An 18,762-nucleotide genomic window follows, 5' to 3' on the forward strand; every position below is an offset into this window, starting at 1 on the left:
GAAAGAGTTCTTAAACAGTGAAGTTCGAGGTGTACTGAGTTGAACCTCAAAACGATGAGCAGCAACATTCCGTCGCGTATTTCTTATATGGACCGCTCTTGGTTGAATCAAATGTGCCAAGTCACTTGAACCCTTCCCCTGAAAGTATTTATAGAATAGAGAGACAAATCTCCAACCCTTCTTCGATGTTCCTGAGCTTTATAAAGCATCAAAAGTTTCTTAGGTGTGTACAGTTTTCTGGTTCAGAACAGTGTTCTCAGCTTTTGAGAAGCAGCCTTTGCAATTCCAGCGACATATTTGTGCCAAGCCATAGTGTCCATTTTAACCCCCAACAAACTTATCGAAGCAGAAAGGGGAATTGACCTGACATTATATCCGGTTCGGAGACATTTATCTTCTTGAAGGAAACCGATGCCTGGATTTTTGTGGCTTCGAATTGAATCTGGTTACTTTCATCACTTCTAGATCCTCATTAAGATATGTAGCCTCCTGCTGCCGGTGAAGACGTGCCTCCGTAGTCGATGTCCTGGAATCCGAATGGAATGACGAGATAAGTGTGTTGTCGTCAGCAAACCAATATATCATCAATTTCATCAATTTCATCAATAGTTCGATTGTTTTTCGTTATAATATGCAAAGAATACTTTCTAAACATAAAGGTCGATATGGCTTTTTCAAACCATGTGACGCAAACGGTGGAAAGCTGTATGGTCGACCTTGTATTGATAAATCATTCATACAAACATATCGAACTCTCAATTTGAGATGATCTTTGTGCAGATGTTATCATTGGACATAATATTATTGAAGGTCACACTGCAATTGAAGTTATTTTTCGTGAACCAATGCTCGTGCATTGGAGAACAGGGGAGGCTAAAGTCATAAAGACTATATACAAACAGAAAAGTCCGCCGGAGGCGCGAATTTTTTTATTTTGTTGCACGCTTTGCTTAATACTAAAGTTAGATTTAAAATGTCTTTCTGTAGAACGAGGATTTTTTTTAAATCGGAATATCCTATTTTAGACCACGGTATTCTGTTTGTACGGAAAATAAAACACAGGGCCAACAAAAAAGTTTTTCTCGTTTAATGGAGCCGGTTAACCAATTGCATTTATCGTACCAACTAATATTAAATCCTCGATTTTGTCGATTATCTGACGCTTTAATTGAAATCAAATTTGGTTGAGGCCTTCCCAGAGTTTCAATAATGTAAAATTTATTATCATAAGATGAAGACTTGAAATTATTTGTCAGCAACCAATCGACTATATCATCAGATTTTTTAATTTCGTCCAACTTATCCATAATAAATGAAAAAAAAACTTACCGAAAAGTGAAAACCTGAAAACACTTCGAAATTGAAAGAGAACACTTTAAAGACACAATAAAAAATATTACCAAAAAGCACTGCTATAATACAATACTGTCTGTTTTATACACAAATAACAAATATCATCAAGAAACACTAAAACGATTTACCGAAATATTTTTCAGTCCCGGTCCGTCACGGCATCCCGCCCGAATAATTAAATAAAAAACAAACGCAGTCGTACACTAACAGAGACCAACTGGAGGCTAGCCTCCTCTAACGCTATTATTTCTGCAACTGAAATTACAAATCGGGACGTATGTCTCTGGCTGGATCGGTCTCGTGGAGCCTGTGTTTTTTAAAGCGGTCGGAGGCTTGGCTCCCTTGCAACGTAAGGCATTTATTATTTCGGGTTGATGGTTTATTCGTTATTCGTTCGCAGGGCGGTGCGTTTGAATTTTGTTGATACAGGATACAGTGTGGTACGTACTACGTAGTGAGTGATAGTGTTTTTTCGGGCATATTATGTATTTATATTAAAAATGAATGGTATGATACCCAAGCATTTTTAGAAAAAAATAATCATACGTATTTTTCAATATCTTTCAATTTATTGCGATGAATAGCCACAAATTTTATGGGGAGGCTAAGCCTCCCCTGCCTCCTCTGACGAGCCGCCGCTGTTTAAATGAATATTTTCGAAGATTGTACAGATTTAAAATTCACCGGTGGCGCGTGTCTATAAATAGCGCGTGGAAGGACGCGTTCTGCCCTATAGTAAGTCAGTGTTTTGCGAAGTGATCTCGGTATTTGTGAGTTATTTGCGTTTCATTTCGCTAGTTAAATAGATGTAAAAAGGTTTGTCGTGTACGGTTGAACTTCCTAGAGTTCTGGAAATTCTTGAGTGAATTAAAATTCTTTCAAGGCACTGTTTCGCGAAGTGTTTCGGTATTAGCAATTATTCGTAATTTAGTTAAATTCAGGTGAAAAGGAGTCGCGTACGAATTCTGAAGTAGGTCAGTTGAATTTTCTATAGTTCTTGAAATTCTTGAGTGAATTGAAATACGAGGTATTTCAAGGCATAACATTTTATTTGATCCTCGAAACAGTTCTGGTATGTCTTGGACCTATCTCAGTGATTTGGTTTTCATCACCTCAGTCGTCGCAAAACGCCGTCTTTTCATGGATCTCTTTAATCTTGGGAACAGCAAAAAGTCGCAAAGGGCCGAATATAGTGATTACTGTGGCTGAGACATGATTACGGTGTTGCATGGAATGAACCAACCGATATGCCGACATCCTTAGCAACTTCTCTAATAGTGATTCGACGATTCTCCATAATTTTCTTCACTTTCTCAACATTTTCATAGGGCGTCGTCATTGACACCTTCTCGACCTTCTGTGAAAAGCTTGTACCACTTTTCTGAGTCAGTGCAATTACTGCATGCCACTGTCAACATTTCAAGTGTTTTGAGCATATAATCACTTTTTTTTAATTTAATGCAAAATCTTCGATCCATTTTTTTTCGATTGCGAAAAATCGCCGAACACGCAAAACACTTTCAACTTTTATGCTTCTCAGCAACAAAATAAACAGTTGAAACTGTGAACATATGTTCGAGACGCGTGTACCAAAACAAAAAAAAGCCAATCGAATTTATGAAGCCCGTGAAGTTTAAAACATTTACCTTATTTTTTTAACAGTCAACGTATAAGAGTAAATAGGCTGCAAGAGTTCTGGCTCATTCCTTATGGAAATTAACATGGAAAATGGCTAAGGTCCATTCTGCAATTTTTGGTTCCTTTCAAGGTCACGCGTACGGCAGAGAATGGCGAGTACACCAATCAGAGCGCTCCAAATTGTCACGTGACCCAGATGCATCGTCGCGAGTACACCACACTGGCGCCACCTATGAGTCACTAGCTGAACTATCTATTGGTTGAAGAAGGACACTGTGAACACTAATCCTAGCGCCACCTATGAGTCACAAGCTGAACTATCTATTGGTTGAAGAAGAACACTGTAAACACTAGACATATGGGTGTTGTCATGCGACGCAGTATGCGCAGTTGCCGGTTTTATGATGTCTGTCAATACGGATCGGTGTCTGTGCAACTGTCAAATGTCAATGAGGGTGCAGGACGGTGTCTGTGAGGGGGAAACGTGTGACGTCATCGACGCAGGATGGAACGAGTATAGTAGCGATTTAAGCGTAGAACTCCGCCCCTCGGCCCCCTTGGTACTCCACCTAACCTATCGGCCCCCTTGGTACTCCACCTAACCTATCAGCTCCCTCGGCCCCCTTCAGTCACGTGATTTTAATTAAAAAAAGTTTATAGTTATGAGATTCGAACCTGGGTCGTCCGCGCCGTAGACATTGTCCTTAGCCTCTACACCATCGTAAGATATTGAAGTTAACTGCGAATGTTGGGTATTTACAGCGTTAGTTTTGTCGGGACCGAAATTGACTCATTCATTATACTTGACAGCATTTTTATTTTTGATTTCCATAGAATGTAATTGTCATTATCATATTGAAGATAGGAAAATATACTTAGATTTGGGAAATAATTAATATTTCATGTAAAGAGGTGCATGTGTGTGTAAGAGCGAGAGGCGCGTGTGACGTAATCGATGCACAAATTTACGTGGCTTTGCGTATATTGAGAGATTCATTTGAATAATTTATCGTACAGAATTGTTTCATGTCCTGTTATCAGTAACCGCACAAAAATAGGCGCTCGATTCATCGATACAAAAGTATATGGAAACACCAAAGTTATAGAACACACAGAGTCATCTATGAGTCACTAGCTGAACTATCTATTGGTTGAAGAAGGACACTGTAAACACTAGACTCATAAGACGGCATCTGTCAAATGTCAATACATGCCAGCATGGCAGGTTCGGCGTTGCCAGTTGTACAATAAATCAATGGTTATGGAGTAATGTAGCGTTGCCGGTTTTGGAATTAATCGTGAACGACTCGATGAAAATTGGAAGCGTGAAAGTGATATATTAATAATAATGAATCAGATTAAAGAAAAAATATGACAACCTGCGATCCGTCATTGTATACGGGGTGTCTCAAAATACATCATTGAAAACAAACATGACGTCGAAGTGTACAGGGTGCGTCAAAATATACCATTTAAGAAAAAACATGTCGGTTCAACAGAAGTCTAGTATTCCAACATGCCAAAAGGGCACTACGTCTCGTATCTTTGTTAACCAAGTTAGCATCATCAGGAGAAAGAGGAGATCCAAAAGTGTCGTGAGGTTAAGCGTTGTGGACTCAACGTGAGGGCAATGGGAGAGCGAAGTATTCGACAATGACATTTCAAAATACGTTGTTTTGCATAAGTTTCGAAAGAAAACGATGTTCCGTACGTCGTTGGTAAACAAAAATTAGTATTATAATGGCTTTTAGAGTATACAGACGTAAAGTAGAGGAATTTGAGAGACATGTCCAACAAATAAGTAAAGATATTCAATTATATGAGGAAAAGAAAATGGTTCTCAAGCAGTTGAATAATTTATACATTCAAGACAAAGTGTTCCAGCCTCAGAGTGTAGAATATGTCGTCAACGATGCTGAAAAACAAATTTTGTACTTCCGACTAAAATAATTTCTGTTCAATATGTAAACGAATGTGGGTGAAATTCCAAGGAAATATGCCCGAAGGCTAGTGTAAACAATGGAAATCGATTCGTTCGACATCAGTCAATGAGGATATTTGCGCAGGCGCAATTCCAAAGGATACACCATTCAAATGTGAATTGAAAAATATATTTCAAGATCTTCGTCATTAAAAAAACTGTTGAATTTGTTCCAGAACACACAACGAGGCAAGAGGAAAAGAAGTCACAAATGTAATTTGACGTTTATAGAGATATCATAGAATCTACGATGTCAGTATGTATTCTAATTAGACTTGTACAACAATTATGAATTTTAATAAAAAAATGAATATTTTAGTTGAAACAGTAAATTTTTTGTTTTATTTCAAGTTGGTAAAAATATATAATATAGGTATGCAGCATTATCGCTATCACTTATTGATAAAACCAGACACGTGGCTCAAAGTGACGAAACAAAGGCTCTTTGTTTGATTGCATAATATGTCATCACCTATTTTCATATTCTTAGCCAAGGTGACATTGATCACTGTCAATGCCGAATCAGCACCCAGAGATATGCAGTTCTCAAAGCGACGGAACAAAGGCTCTTCATTTGGTTTTGAAATATGTCATCACTTATTTTGCTATAAATACCTCCTGCGAGGCAAAATGATGAGTTAGTTGTATCAGTGATACTAGTGACAAGTGCAACGATTTTATCTGAAAGTAAGTGTTTTTCATGTTCACTTTATGAATTTTTATTGCAAGATTTTTTATACGTTTTTGACTTTTTCACAAAAGAATTTATTCAAATTTAATTTAATTCAAAGGTCGTGAGAGTTGTTGTTGAATTATCATTAATTTTCCAAAATATACTTGAGTGTTTTTCTATACATAGTTTTTGAGGATTAACGTTTTTTTCAATTATTTTGTAATACAAAACGGTTCAGAGGTATTTACGTATTCCTCAAGCCAACCCTGGGCAACTATTCTTATCCTACATACATCAGAAGATAAGAAATAACAATTACTGATATTTCTCAATCTTTAATAATGAATAAAAGATAAGAACCGGTAATTGCTGACATCCATTTTTCTCGAATACTATCTCTTACAGTAATTATTGTACCGCACAATTTGTTTTGATGTTAGATGGCAGCCTCAGAATCGGGAAACGTGATTATGAATTCTACTTGAAAATCATCCAAGCTGAATAAGAGTTTTTCTCGTATTTTATCTAGTCGCCTTTGACAATGCCATATCTTGTCTATATACACATTTATAATGTAGTAAACAGAGCAGCTTTTGTGAGCAGCTTTCTAGTTGAATAAAACGCATAGTAAGTTACGAATAACTTTCATTCATGTTGTCGTTTATTGAGAGAGTGTTCGTATAATTTGAAACATTGTTTTTTTATTTTTGGTTTCTCGCAGGTGGATTTCCTGAAATTCAATTTCATGATATAGAGCAAGAAATTTATGTTAGGTTCATTGTGTGAAGAAAATATATGACAACGGTGCATATGTTTCAGAGCACTTCATATCATGTTTTATGAAACAGGACGTCTTAGATTAAGGAAATTTTCGATTGATTTTTTTACAGAAGAAACGTATACAAGGCGTATCAAAATACTTTTTGACAATACCTGATAGTGAGTAAAACAATGCAAAATACGCGTATACAGAGTGGCTTAGTGCTTCAAAAAACGTCTCAAACAAATAACGCATGACGGAAAGATCAAAAATCGTTTATGATATGAACTAGAACCGATTTTTGATAGAATAAAATATAATTAATTTTTTTGTTTATAGAAGATCAAATCAATGATGTATTTTTCATCAACACTATGATTTTATATTTCCATTTTATATGTTTAAACCATCGATTGGTTAATATATTATTTATAGTGAAATCGTATTTATCATTCGACGACTTGGGAAATTGAAATATCGAGTAGTACGTCTTTTCATAGCTTCCGTTTGAAAATTGATTGGAAACCTGATCGTTATTTAGGATGTTTCGCTAATAAACTTGGCAACATGTATTTATGCATATATCTGGGGTCTGAAGTCACTTATCGCTAAAGAATTATTTATGGCTATAACTATTCCCTGTTGACGCGTATTGAGAAACCCTTTTAATTCGAGTGACTTGTGTGTGTGTGTGTGTGTGTGTGTGTGTGTGTGTGTGTGTGTGTGTGTGTGTGTGGGTGTGTGTGGGTGTGCATTAGTGACATATCCAAGAACATATTTGAGGTGACATCCAAAGAATAAAATATTAGAAGTGAGTAGATTCAAATTTACTCTTATTGATACACTACAAATGCTATGGTTAAAATTTTATGAGAGAGGAGTAAAATTGTTATCATAATTATGGAGGTGGTTAGAATTTATCATAATAATGAGACCAACCTTCTGATTGGATATGAAAACCACAAAAGTTGTAAGAAATAACATTTTGAATATTCCAAGTGTAGATAGTAGTTGAAAAGTAACAACAAAAAAACTATAGAATTCAACACTAGTCAAGAATTCCAATACAAAATTAATTGGTGAAGAAATCAACAACAAGACTTATGAAAAGTTTTTCAAAATTCCACTACAAAATAGGGAGTTGAAGAATAGTAAAATAAATTTCTGTAGATACTTGTTGAATGTTTCTCACTAGGAGATCTAATATTCTAGTACAAGATTTATGGTGTGGAAAAAATATGGAAGCTACAGCTAATTTTATAAAAAAATCCACAACCAAATTTATGAACATTGATTTAAAAAATACAAGTTGGAACATTCTTCAACAACAATACGAAAATTGTAAAAAAGTGTTTTCCCAATTGCACTACAGAATGTTTTGAAAATTGATTGATTCAATTCTCGTCGTGGTAATAGCTGAAGAAGTAGTTGTTTTCTGACGAGTATTCACCATAATAGGTGTATATGAGAATAAAAAAATGTGTTTATCATTACAAAAGAATTTTTGTTTATTTGACAAAACTTTATGAAAATTAAGTATTATGAATGATCACGATGGAAAATGTTTTCATTATAAAGTTCAGAAACACGTATATTTTTTAGCCATACCAAATGGAATTTAATCTTTATAGAATTCTCATTATAGTATCTACGATATTAGCATATATTTTGATTAGAGTTGTTCAGGAAATAGTTATGAAATTTAATGTGAAATTTGGTTTCAAATAGTAGATAGTTGAATATTCAGAAATTCTCGTTTCATTTCACATTTCAAGTCGAGAATGAAATATGATATTGGGAAGTATGAGGCGGATAATTGTCACGGTTATTAGGTCATCTACATAAAAAACGAATTGATACACTACAAATACTATGGTGAACATTTTACGAGAGAGGAGTCAAACTATTATCATAATTATGGAGGTGGTGATGAAGTGGTAGAATTTTTCATAATAATGAGACCAACCTTCTGATTGGATATGAAAACCACAAAAGTTGTAACAAGTAACAATTTAAATGTTCCAAGTGTAGATAGTAGTTGAAAAGTAACAACAAAAAACAACATACAAAATTATTTGGTGTAGAAATCAACAAGACTTGTAAAACGTTTTTTTAAAATTCCACTATAAAATAAGGAGTTGAGGAATAGTGAAATAAATTTCCGTAGATACTTGTTAAATGTTTCTCACTAGGAGATCCAATATTATAGTACAAGATTTATGATGTGGAAAAAAATATGAAAGCTACAACTAATTTTATAACAAATTTCACAACCAAATTTATGAAAATTGATGGAAAAAATACAAGTTGTAACATTCTCCAACAATTACAATACGAAAATTGTAAAAATTTTTTTGCCCTATTTCACTACAGAATGTTTTGAAAATTGATTGATTCAATTCTCGTCGTGGTAATAGCCGTAAAAGTAGTTTTCTGATGAGTATTTACCATAATAAGCGTATGTTGTAGGTATATATGAGAGTTAGAAATGTTATTATTATTACAAAACAAGTTTTGTTCATTTGAAAAAAAATCTATGAAAATAAAGTATTATGAACGCTCATGAGCAAAAATGTTTTCATGATAAAGTTTAGGAACAAACGTATATTTTTTCGCCATCATTGACTGCAAACATTATCCGGTTATAACTGATAAAATGTATGTATTGAATCATATTCCAACTTGAAAATATTATAATCGCACTCAGATGAGATGCATACGCTATATTTAGAATTGTAGCAGTTTAAATATTTTGTCTCAATGAATTGGGCTGTTGTTTGTATACTGATTAAAGTCATATATTTGAAACATTTTTCGAAGTAATTTTTTATCACGTTGAAGGTTAAAGCTATGAGTCATTAGTTGGGTACTCATTTAACAACGAATGATTATACAGTGCAGGGAGTTTTACTGTTCTAATACATCAAAGAAGAAAATTTCATTGAATTTAAGGTACATTTATGACTTTCATATACAGATAGCAGTTTGAAAAATTGTTCATCAAACTTCAGCCTGGCATTGTTGAAAACTGATTTGATAATTGAATAAATATTAGAAAAAATCGTGACAGAATGTCTATTGCTTACACAACTCAACTACAGTCTCCAATGTATGCTCAAATGTTTTTTGTGTGAACACATATTTTTCCGTCGCAGACAAATGTACTTGAAATGTCACGACACTTTGTTAAAGCAAACAAGAAAAATAGGAGACTTTGTTTATCAACCCCCCACATATTGAAAGCATGAATATGGTATTTCGCAAGAATCGGTTTTTATATATTTTTATAGTATAAATCTTGGTATTATGGTAGGTTACAAGGATCAATTACGTAGGTAGGGGAATTATTGCTTACCACTTTTTAGAATGTTGCTAGGTTTTAGACGGAAATAGAAATGAAAATTTATATCTTCTTTACCACTTTTATTTGTAGCTAATGTTACTGCAGTTTCGTCCTATATAGACATTTTCAAACTTATACAATAAACATTTTTATAGTATAAATTATAGCATTTTGATATGCCTCAAGGTTCAATTACATCGGTGAATTGTGATGTGCCAGTTTTCATAATCTTTTTATAAATTACAAGCGCGGTATACCCAAAGGCTCAGTTTCACGAATATTTTATAGTATAAATTATTTCATTTTCATATGCAGCAAGAATAAATTACATATGTGAATTATAGTGTACCACAGTAGTTTCGAAAATATTACGTTATAACTTTTGATGGGGACTGAGAAGGGATAAAAGATACAAATAAAAAAAGCAGGGGGGGGTCCTTGATAATTGAACAAGTAACCAAAATGTTATAACTTTGATGAAGACTTAAATAGAATTCAAAACGGTGTGTGCTGATGATGAAGAAATAACAAACATGTTGAAAATCTCATAAAGACTTTGATAAAGTTTGAAACTGTGTACTATGACGATTAATAAACCAAAATAATAGGGCTGTTACTGAGGAGTGGGAAGTGAAAAAAGTGAAATGTAAAAGCACAAATATTTATTAAAAATTCAACAGAGGAAAGGAACATTGAAAATATTTTTCATGTGTAAATGAAATAATTTTTATCGCTATTTAGTTTACGCTTTGCGCAGTATGGGTTGGTTCGGCGTACTAAGTTTTTTCGTGTAACTTTTGCAATTCGAAAAGTCAGAATTAAGATATTACTCTTAGTATCCATGAGACAATTGCATCATTTTGTCATCAAGAACTTTTATATTCAGCACTTTTACACAGCGATGACAAAACGTGTTTCACAAATCCATTAGGTAAATTCGAAAACTTCAGGTTTTTTTTTTTAAATGTGTTAGAAGAACCTACCTTTCCCTGATAAAAGTCAGGTATAAATAATGATTTTCATCCACCTTTCCCTGATAAAAGTCAGGTATAAAAAGTGGTTTTCATCCAGAGTAATTGTTACTTGAAGTTTATTAAAGAACTGTATTTTTCTAGTTGTTTATATGTATACACATCCTTTTAGCTAACGATTATTCAAGGCAATTTTGAAAACCTCATAATTTAGGCATGATACTATCCATATGAAGTTGTATTTCGATACAACATTTTTCATTGTTTAGTTCAAACAATTTTATTGAATTATTTTCACTCCAACAAGTCTATATGCGTAATTGCACCAAAGTCGTGTTTCAATGCACCATTTTCTCTCTGCTTCGTTCGAAGCAGAGAGAAAATGTTTAATTAAAAATTGTCTAAGATGTCGCATTGAAGTGAAAAATATATAGCATGACCTTTTAAAAAAGTGTATACAGGATGTTTCATTGACGTTTGTTAAAAGAAAAATTATACAAGGTGTTTCAAAATATAATACAATAAAATGATAATATAAGATGACGCGGATCTCAGTTTTCAACGTGCGATCCCTCAATGTATACATGATGTCTCAAAATTCATCATTCCAAAAAAACATGCCTGCATTAATGTGTTCCAAAAAACAAGGCGACTGGAGTGTGACGGGAGCCTTAATTTTCAACGTGCAATCCCATTGAAATAAACGAAGTATACAGGACGTCTCATTGAGAAGAAAATCATATACAGAACGTTCCAAAAAACAAGGCGACTGGAGTTTGATGAAAGCCTCAGTTTTCCGTGTGCAATTCCATTGAAAAAAAACAATGTATACAGGCCGTCTGCAAAAAACATGGCGACTGGAGTTTGATGAAAGCCTCAGTTTTCCGTGTGCAATCCCATTGAAAAAAAAACAATGTATACAGGCCGTCTGCAAAAAACATGGCGACTGGAGGATGACGAGGACCTCAGTTTCGAATGTGTGATCCCTCAATACAAAATTTTTTCTCCGCTTCATTCAAAATTTTAATTGATGTCCATTCAGATGAGCTCATGTTTTAATACATTATTCATCTTTAGTAAGCAGAGTTCATTCTTACATCCATTTTTTGTTTGTTCACTTCAAAACATTTTTATTGATATATGTCACTACAAAAACTACAAATATACACAATATATTCTCTGAATGGAAACCTTCAACTATAAGGACTAATTGTACTGAATATTAACTAGCGATTCGAAATAACATTCCCTAATGAGTTTTGAATAATTATGTTAACATACAACGTTGATCAATGATTTTTATATCTGATAAAAAAAAGGGGTTGGTGAGTGTGCATTCGCAAATGTTGAGAAAAGTAAAACGTTTCCTCTATGCATCCTCATTATTCGAAAAGAGGTTGTTGGTAAAAAACTATGATTGGAATAAAACACATTTTAAATGAGCAATATTTAATATGTATTGAATACAAGAGGGCCTCTACATAATCTATGAGTCACGATTATTTCATTTTCTCCTTTGGAACTACTTGACTTTGAATTACCCTGTTGTTCTACGTCATCAACATAACTGTGAGCTTTTATATTAGTATTCTTTATGCGCTGCTCACTGTGGGTTTTGCGTTGAGTATTCCTTCTTCTTTTTGGTGGAAACAATAATGAAATGATGTTTCGATACTTCCATGAGCGGTTGGCGTTCACTGGTCCATTGGATTTATATCTTTGTTTGTGGGCATTGGTGATTCTTAAAATATTTTTGTATACAATCAAGTCTTTAGCTGTATAATGTCGAGGAACACGTTTCAATAATAGTTGAAGTAGTCCTTGCGAAAGATTGAAATGTTCGTTTTTTATAACAAGTTCATCGTTTTCATATTGTACAGGGGTATCTCCAATAACATATCCATTTTCGAAACGGAGCCCATATATATCAGATTCGATCGTTCTTTGCTGTTCTGAAATCCCCTTTTGTTGGGGAACTGGTTCCTTCGCCGCGCATTTATTGAATGTCGTGTTATCTGACATATTGACTGCAACTAAATTATTTTCATTGAACAAGTCTATATATGCTTAACCGCCACATACTTGACCAACTGCGCTTAGCGAAACTGATACTTAGTACACCGAACCAAGCCATACTGCGCAAAGCGTAACTGCGCAACACCAAACTATACCGCGCTCGTTGAGGGTAGTCATTGGCCGTTCAATCTCGACAAAGTCTGAATATCGTTAGGAGAAAACCACTCCCACCTACGAGCATTCAATTACATCACCATATAAATTCATGTCAATTATTATATCTCATATCCCACTCAAGAGGGAGTAAAAATGATAAAATATTAATTTTCAATCATAATTATCGTTCTGCAAAGGCATTGGTTCAATGAATCTCCTTATCTACTGGTTCATATTCTTACAGTGTAATTGCATAGGAATGATATTAAAATTTTTTGTCAAGTTATTGAAAAAAAAAAGTCTAATATATTTATATTTTTTTATTATGGATATCTAAACATTGGACACATCATTATATCCCAATATATACAACCACATTTTTCAAATAAAAATTCAGATTCCTTATTACTGCAAAAAGCTGTAAATTCTTCGTGATTCTTAATGTGAGCGATAAGTTTTGTAGCATATCCGTTTCTGCGGTACTCCTCCAACGTATGAATATAATTGAGAGTTTTCGGGTTAGAATGTTTTTTCAAAGGGTCGAAATCCATGGTTGACAGCAGCGCAAATGCTATTGGTTTATCGTTGACGTAAATAATGTAACAGGAGATTGTTTTATCGCAATACCACTGTCGAATAAAATCACTTTCAATATTCAACTGTCTAATTTTCTTAGCAGCTTGATGACCGAAAAATAACCGTATTGCTTCCATCTTTGATAATAGCTGGGTATGAACTGAGTGATGCGGATTTTATTTATGAAATAAACCCTCAATTATCCCCACCCCCTTTTTATATCAAGCAGTATAATATGTAGTTTAGCGATATGTATTCAGTTGCTTTGCGCTATTCATTAGTCTTCTTTAGAACGTTGAATGTTCAACACTTAACTTTTTTGTAATTACAGCATGTCAATGTTTGCTGATCTTGTGCGATATATTACCACCATCCTGGGGCTCATAACCCCAAATTATGATGATAAGATTGCTCAAGAGGGCCTTGACGAGTGTACCAAGGGTATGAGGAAGATTCGCAAAGCGATGAAGAATGCAACTTCTGTGGGGGAGAAGCAACATTTAGAAGCGTGTTTGAGGAACATTACAACGATGCGTAATGAATTCAAAGATATGCAGAAAAAGGGGGCAGGGCATTCTTCTCGACATGAAACAGCATGGAATCGTGTTCATTGGGATGACACTGACTCAGCTTTCAGTAGCCGAATCCAGTCTGGCGTAATCTCAAATCTTAAACATAAGGACCCAAGGTCTTTCTTGATTGACTCAAATGCTATCTTTAAACGCCGCATTCATGATGCCCTCAAAAAGGATGAATTTGTGAAAGTTAATATGATTTTCTGTGGTGAATTTGAAATAGCGAAAGGGGCGCAAGTACTACGAGATCACAAGTATTTCACCACCTCTAACTCCCCAATTTACCGAGACACCAATCTGGATGAATGGTTCCACCATAACATTATTGAGCCAATAATGAAAGATCTCGAGGAGTTCCAAGAACGTGATTCCGGCTGGGCGCTGAAAAAAGTGGTTAATCTGGGTGTTAACATCAACAAGTTTACTCCTCAGATTGGCTCTTCCTACATTGAGTTGCCACCTCAGATCCGAAAGAAGCATGCATGTATCAATGTTAAAAATGATGACCAAGCTTGCTTCACCTGGGCTGTCATTTCTGCTCTGTATCCTGTGCAGAAAAATGCTGATCGTACTTCATCTTATCCCCACTCTTCAACGGTATTGAAGCTGAAAGGTATCCAGTTCCCTATAACTTTGAAACAGATCCCCAAATTTGAGAAGCAGAATAACGTTTCCATCAATGTTTACATCCTTCAAAAGAAATGTAAAACGTTCATTACCCTACCTACATATCTCACAATGGTAAAGAAAGATAGACATGTGAACTTACTGCTGATTCAAGACAATTATGATGAATCTGAAACTGCAGTCCGCTATCACTACGTATGGATAAAGAACTTATCAAGGCTCATATCGAAACAGTTGAGTAAGGAAAATGGTCAAAAGTCCTTTTGTGATCGCTGCCTACATTACTTTCGATCCCAAGAGAAATTACAGAAACATACTGAGGATTGTGTGAAAATGAATGGAGCAGCTATAAAGATGCCAGAGCCTGGAAAAGATATTTTGAAATTTAAAAATTTCAAAAACAAAGAAAGGGCCCCATTCATGGTTTATGCCGACTTGGAAAGTGTTTTGAAACCCACTGGAGATAAAAAGAAACCTCAGCATCATATTCCTGCTGCAGTTGGCTACTACTTGAAATGCTACTACGATGATTCGCTCTCGTTTTATAAATCCCATCGTGGACCAGACTGTATGACGTGGTTTGCTGATGAGATGGCTCAACTAGCTGAGGATATGGCTACAGTATTTTGGTGTCCTTATAATATCAATATGACCTGGATGCAAGAAGCACAATTCAAACTTACTTCACACTGTCATATTTGCAAGCAGCCTTTCACCCCAGAATGTGAGAAGGTTCGAGATCACAACCATCTGATTTCCGGAAATAACTATCGGGGAGCTGCTCATAAGGGGTGTAATATCAACTATAAGGACTCTCATACTGTTCCTGTTGTTTTTCATAACTTGAGTGGATATGACGCACACTTCATCGTTAGAGACATTGCTACAAGAATGGCTGGAAAGGTTGATCTACTCCCGATAACCAAAGAGAAGTATATTTCCTTCACAAAACACGTTGACGATACACCAATTCAATTCAGATTCATCGACTCGTTCCGTTTCATGGCTTCTTCATTAGATAAACTAGCATCGTATCTTCCAGAGTTCCCCAATCTAAAGTCACAGTTTGCCGATATGCCTATGGAACACTTCAAACTTTTAACGAAGAAAGGAGTTATGCCATATGATTATATAGATTCGTTTAGTCGATTCGATGAACCATCTTTACCATCTCAGGATGAGTTTTATAATAAACTGGAAAATAAACCCTGCCCCCGACGTTTTTATCAACGAGCTCAGGATGTATGGATCACCTTCAACTGTCAGAATCTAGGTGATTATGTGGATTTATATATGAAAACTGATATTCTCCTGCTAGCTGATGTCTTCGAAATGTTCAGAACCTGCATCCTCAACTCACATAAACTCGATCCTGCACATTATTTCACGTTACCCGGCTACACGTGGGATGCTATGCTGAAGTATACAGGGATTGAGTTGGAACTTCTCACCGATGTTGATATGTTCCTCTTTGTTGAGCGTGGAATACGAGGGGGGCTCAGCCAAGTTTGCTCAAAAAGGAGATCGCATGCAAATAACAAGTACATCAACAATTACGATCCTTCCAAACCAACAACATTCATGATGTACTATGATGTCAACAATCAGTATGGGTGGGCAATGAGCCAATATCTTCCATATGGAGGCTTTGAGTGGACAGATTCCAACATAGATATCACTCAAATTCCTGATGATGCCGATAAAGGATACATTTTGGAAGTTGATTTGGAATATCCCCAGCATTTGCATGACAAACATAAAGATCTACCATTTTGCCCGGAACATATATGTCCTAAGACGAGAAAACCTCCAGTAAAAGCTAAACAGCTTTCAAAGTTGATGTCTACTTTACAACCGAAGGAGAAATATATCATACATTACAGAGCATTGAAGCAGGCTTTAGCACATGGATTGATATTGAAGAAAATCCATCGAGTGTTGAAATTTAATCAAAGTCCATGGCTGAAGTCCTATATCGATTTAAATACAAAGTTACGCGCAAAGGCATCAAACGAGTTTGAAAAAAATTTATACAAGTTAATGAACAATGCAGTCTTCGGTAAAACTATGGAGAACGTTCGGAAAAGGGTTAACATCAGACTTCTCACCGAATGGAGTGGTAGATATGGAGCAGGAGCCTACATTGCTAAGCCTGAGTTCAAATCTTGCACCATATTCAATGAAAACTTGGTGGCTGTTGAGCTTAATAAGCTGCAAATTTTCCTAAACAAGCCTATATATGTAGGACAAGCTATTTTGGATTTGGCAAAGACAACCATCTATGACTTCCACTATGGATATATGATGGAGCGTTTCGGAGACGGCTGTACCGTTATGTATACCGACACCGATTCTCTCATATACGAGCTGCGACAAGACCCCTACGAGATAATGAAGCGAGACTGTCATCAACGCTTCGATACTTCGGATTATCCATCCAACAATCAGTTCAACGTTCCTTTGGTGAATAAAAAAGTGCTGGGTATGATGAAGGACGAGAACAATGGCGTACCGATGACGGACTATGTTGGACTTCGTTCTAAATTATATGCAACAAAGGTACTAACAACTGAGGGTGATTATGAGAAGGAAAGAAAAAAATTGCTGAATGAGGGATATGATGAAGATGAAATTGCGATGGAATTGAAGAATTTGGGGAGCACCAAGAAAGCGAAGGGAGTTAAAACATCGGTTGTGAAAACCACAATCACATTTGATGATTATGAAGAATGTCTCAACAATTGGAAATGTATGAGTGTCACTCAGAGACTAATTCGCTCTGATAAATATCAAGTGCACTCCATCGTCCAGGAGAAGATCGCCCTTTCCCCTGAAGATGATAAAAGATATCTAATACCCGATTCTGATGAAACTTTACCATGGGGGCATTATTGCATAGCCGAAGAAATGGATATATCATAACTTTGTAAATTCATTAAAATAAAATGTATGATTTGATATTGACTATTTCTGCTCACTCCCGCAATGATAAATCTCTTAAAAAATTATTACTTCTCAAATGTTGGAAACGCCTGCATGTAAAACTTTTTTCAATCTCATTGGCCATGATGTAAATTCGATATTAGGTATTTCTGAACACTCCCCCTACAATTACAAAATTTAAGTATTAGTGCACAAGCAGTAACTTCAAAGACACTTTTTTTGTGGTTATGATATGCCTACTGGGGAAACTTCCACAATAAAAAAAAAGATAACGCATGCGCAGTCCTACCTCCTGGGTGATGTGGAAACGGACTTTGCAAATTGTCATTTTGGAGGAATGTACAGAATTTCTTATACTCGGTCAACTTCAACAGTTGTCATATACCTTCTTCACACAATGAACTTGACATGAATTCCTTGCTGTATATCATAATGTTTACGCGTATTATGCATTGGTATTGGTATGCGTATTATGCAGGTATTATCACAAAAGTATTTTGATACGCCCTGTATACACATTAATATCATATTTCAAATCGACATGTTTTTTTCCTTAAATGATATATTTTGACGCACCCTGTACACTTCGACGTCATATTTGTTTTTCAATGATGTATTTTGAGATACCTTGTAACACTGAGGGATCACACTTTGAAACGATACAGCCTCATTAATCTGTAATGTTTTTTCTTAAATGGTATATTTTGACGCACCCTGTACACTTCGACGTCATGTTTGTTTTCAATGATGTATTTTGAGACACCCCGTATACAATGACGGATCGCAGGTTGTCATATTTTTTCTTTAATCTGATTCATTATTATTAATATATCACTTTCACGCTTCCAATTTTCATCGAGTCGTTCACGATTAATTCCAAAACCGGCAACGCTACATTACTCCATAACCATTGATTTATTGTACAACTGGCAACGCCGAACCTGCCATGCTGGCATGTATTGACATTTGACAGATGCCGTCTTATGAGTCTAGTGTTTACAGTGTCCTTCTTCAACCAATAGATAGTTCAGCTAGTGACTCATAGATGACTCTGTGTGTTCTATAACTTTGGTGTTTCCATATACTTTTGTATCGATGAATCGAGCGCCTATTTTTGTGCGGTTACTGATAACAGGACATGAAACAATTC

At 35.3% G+C, this 18,762-nt stretch overlaps 3 protein-coding genes across 4 annotated transcripts in view; 2 read left to right on the plus strand and 1 right to left on the minus strand.

The window, feature by feature from the left end:
- LOC141483432 (uncharacterized) overlaps nucleotides 1-18,762 on the minus strand; it is a 392,800-nt gene that overhangs the window by 129,241 nt on the left and 244,797 nt on the right. The window lies entirely within an intron of this gene.
- Nucleotides 1-18,762, plus strand: part of Hus1-like (Hus1-like checkpoint clamp component) — a 52,665-nt gene that overhangs the window by 6,842 nt on the left and 27,061 nt on the right. The window lies entirely within an intron of this gene.
- Nucleotides 5,579-17,627, plus strand: LOC141483428 (uncharacterized). Of its 2 annotated transcripts, none has more exons than XM_074178074.1 (2): nucleotides 5,579-5,659; nucleotides 13,799-17,627. In XM_074178074.1, exon 2 carries the CDS (start codon nucleotides 13,800-13,802, stop codon nucleotides 17,589-17,591), a length of 3,792 nt encoding a protein of 1,263 aa, XP_074034175.1. In that variant the 5' UTR covers nucleotides 5,579-5,659; nucleotide 13,799; the 3' UTR covers nucleotides 17,592-17,627. The 2 variants fall into 2 exon arrangements, with proteins under 2 accessions (XP_074034175.1, XP_074034174.1); XM_074178073.1 differs by lacking the exon at nucleotides 5,579-5,659 and adding an exon at nucleotides 5,697-7,216.

The sequence above is a fragment of the Leptinotarsa decemlineata genome, unplaced genomic scaffold (genome assembly GCF_025532065.1).
Source record: "Leptinotarsa decemlineata unplaced genomic scaffold, Ldec_3_MD MMD2_tig00003348_RagTag_RagTag, whole genome shotgun sequence".
Taxonomy (NCBI): Eukaryota; Metazoa; Arthropoda; class Insecta; order Coleoptera; family Chrysomelidae; genus Leptinotarsa; species Leptinotarsa decemlineata.